The sequence below is a fragment of the Scyliorhinus torazame genome, unplaced genomic scaffold (genome assembly GCF_047496885.1).
Source record: "Scyliorhinus torazame isolate Kashiwa2021f unplaced genomic scaffold, sScyTor2.1 scaffold_1109, whole genome shotgun sequence".
In the NCBI taxonomy this organism is placed as follows: domain Eukaryota; kingdom Metazoa; phylum Chordata; class Chondrichthyes; order Carcharhiniformes; family Scyliorhinidae; genus Scyliorhinus; species Scyliorhinus torazame.
In genome coordinates this window covers 7,501-10,000 of record NW_027308836.1, presented here as the reverse complement: position 1 = coordinate 10,000, position 2,500 = coordinate 7,501, and the positions used below count along the sequence as shown (strand labels likewise).

Sequence of the window (2,500 nt, the reverse complement as noted above, 5' to 3'; positions counted from 1 at the left end):
GTAGGTACTGGAGGAGGTTACAGAGATAGGGAGGTTTGTAGGGGCTGGAGGAGGTTACAGAGATAGGGAGTGGTTGTAGGGGCTGGAGGAGGTTACAGAGATAGGGAGGGTTGTAGGGGCTGGAGGAGGTTACAGAGATAGGGAGGGTTGTAGGGACTGGAGGAGGTTACAGAGATAGGGAGGGTTGTAGGGCCTCTGGAGGAGGTTACAGAGATAGGGAGGGATGTAGGGGCTGGAGGAGGTTACAGAGAGAGGGTGGGTTGTAGGGGCTGGAGGAGGTTACAGAGATAGGGAGGGTTGTAGGGCCTACGGAAGGAGCTTACAGAGATAGGGAGTGTAGGGACTGGAGGAGGTTACAGAGATAGGGAGGGTGTAGGGGCTGGAGGAGGTTACAGAGATAGGGAGGGTTGTAGGGACTGGAGGAGGTTACAGAGAAAGGGAGATTGTAGGGGCTGGAGGAGGTTCAGAGATAGGGAAGGGTTGTAGGGGCTAGAGGAGGTTACAGAGATAGGGAAGGGTTGTAGGGGCTGGAGGAGGTTACAGAGATAGGGAGGGTTGTAGGGGCTGGAGGAGGTTACAGAGATAGGGAGGGTTGTAGGGACTGGAGGAGGTTACAGAGATAGGGAGGGTTGTAGGGACTGGAGGAGGTTACAGAGATAGGGAGGGTTGTAGGGGCTGGAGGAGGTTACAGAGATAGGGAGGGTTGTAGGGACTGGAGGAGGTTACAGAGATAGGGAGGGTTGTAGGGACTGGAGGAGGTTACAGAGATAGGGAGGGTTGTAGGGACTGGAGGAGGTTACAGAGATAGGGAGGGTTGTAGGGGCTGGAGGAGGTTACAGAGATAGGGAGGGTTGTCGGGGCTGGTGGAGGTTACAGAGATAGGGAGGGGTGTAGGGGCTGGAGGCGGTTACAGAGATAGGGAGGGTTGTAGGGGCTGGAGGAGGTTACAGAGATAGGGAGGGGTTGTAGGGGCTGGAGGAGGTTACAGAGATAGGGAGGGTTGTAGGGGCTGGAGGAGGTTACAGAGATAGGGAGGGTTGTAGGGGCTGGAGGAGGTTACAGAGATAGGGAGGGTTGTAGGGGCTGGAGGAGGTTACAGAGACAGAGAACCCCACCCCCCTGGCCGCACGCGGAGCCTCCAGGTGATGGGCCTGCGCCTGGGCGAGCGTACCTGTGTTTTGGTGATGTTGACGAGGATCTTGTCCCAGTAGAGGTGAACTTCGGAGTTCGCCAAGGCCACCAGCACCGCCTGGAAGCCCTTGGATTTGTGGTCCATCAGACCCATGGTCATAATGGGGGCCGGCAACTGGACAGTCCACAGCTTTTTCCCCTAACAGGCCAGAGGGCGACAGCAAAGACGTTTTGTTAGAGACATAGGGTACGGTGCAGTAAGAAAGATATCTCTCCGGATACGCTCACCCCCATCCTCTTCCACCCTCCTCTCCCCCTTCCCCTCCTCTCTCCCTCCCCCTCCCCTCCTCTCCCCCTCCCCCCGGCTCCTCTCCCCTCATCTCTCCGGCTCCTCTCCCCTCATCTCTCCGGCTCCTCCTCCCCCATCTCTCCGGCTCCTCTCCCCCCATCTCTCTGGCTCCTCTCCCCCCATCTCTCCGGCTCCTCCTCCCACATATCTCCAGCTCCTCTCCCCCCATCTCTCCGGCTCCTCTCCCCCCATCTCTCCGGCTCCTCTCCCCCCATCTCTCCGGCTCCTCTCCCCCCATCTCTCCGGCTCCTCTCCCCTCATCTCTCCGGCTCCTCTCCCCTCCATCTCTACGGCTCCTCCTCCCCCCATCTCTCCAGCTCCTCCTCTCCCCCCATCTCTCCGGCACCTACCCCATCTCTCCGGCTCCTCTCCCCCCATCTCTGTCTAACAGCTCGAGGAGGGGGCTGAATGGGCCTCCTCCTGTTTCCTGTGTAACAGGCTCGAGGAGGGGGGCTGAATGGGCCTCCTCCTGTTCCTGTGTAACAGGCTCGAGGAGGTGGCTGAATGGGCCTCCTCCTGTTCCTGTGTAACAGGCTCGAGGAGGGGGCTGAATGGGGCCTCCTCCTGTTCCTGTGTAACAGGCTCGAGGAGGGGGCTGAATGGGCCTTCTCCTGTTCCTGTGTAACAGGCTCGAGGAGGGGGCTGAATGGGCCTCCTCCTGTTCCTGTGTAACAGGCTCGAGGAGGGGGCTGAATGGGCCTCCTCCTGTTCCTGTGTAACAGGCTCGAGGAGGGGGCTGAATGGGCCTCCTCCTGTTCCTGTGTAACAGGCTCGAGGAGGGGGGCTGAATGGGCCTCTTCCTGTTCCTGTGTAACAGGCTCGAGGAGGGGGCTGAATGGGCCTCCTCCTGTTCCTGTGTAACAGGCTCGAGGAGGGGGGCTGAATGGGGCCTCCTCCTGTTCCCTGTGTAACAGGCTCGAGGAGGGGGCTGAATGGGGCCTCCTCCTGTTCCTGTGTATCAGGCTCGAGGAGGGGGCTGAATGGGCCTCCTCCTGTTCCTGTGTAACAGGCTCGAGGAGG

The 2,500-nt window shown here is 59.6% G+C and overlaps 1 protein-coding gene across 1 annotated transcript in view; it reads right to left on the bottom strand.

Moving 5' to 3' along the window:
* LOC140407025 (BBSome complex member BBS1-like) overlaps positions 1 to 2,500 on the bottom strand; it is a gene marked incomplete at its 5' end in the record, with an annotated part of 59,897 nt that overhangs the window by 54,720 nt on the left and 2,677 nt on the right. The window contains one exon of the mRNA XM_072494807.1: positions 1,172 to 1,330. Coding sequence (XP_072350908.1) covers positions 1,172 to 1,330 — 159 coding nt within the window. The remainder of the gene's footprint in view (positions 1 to 1,171; positions 1,331 to 2,500) is intronic.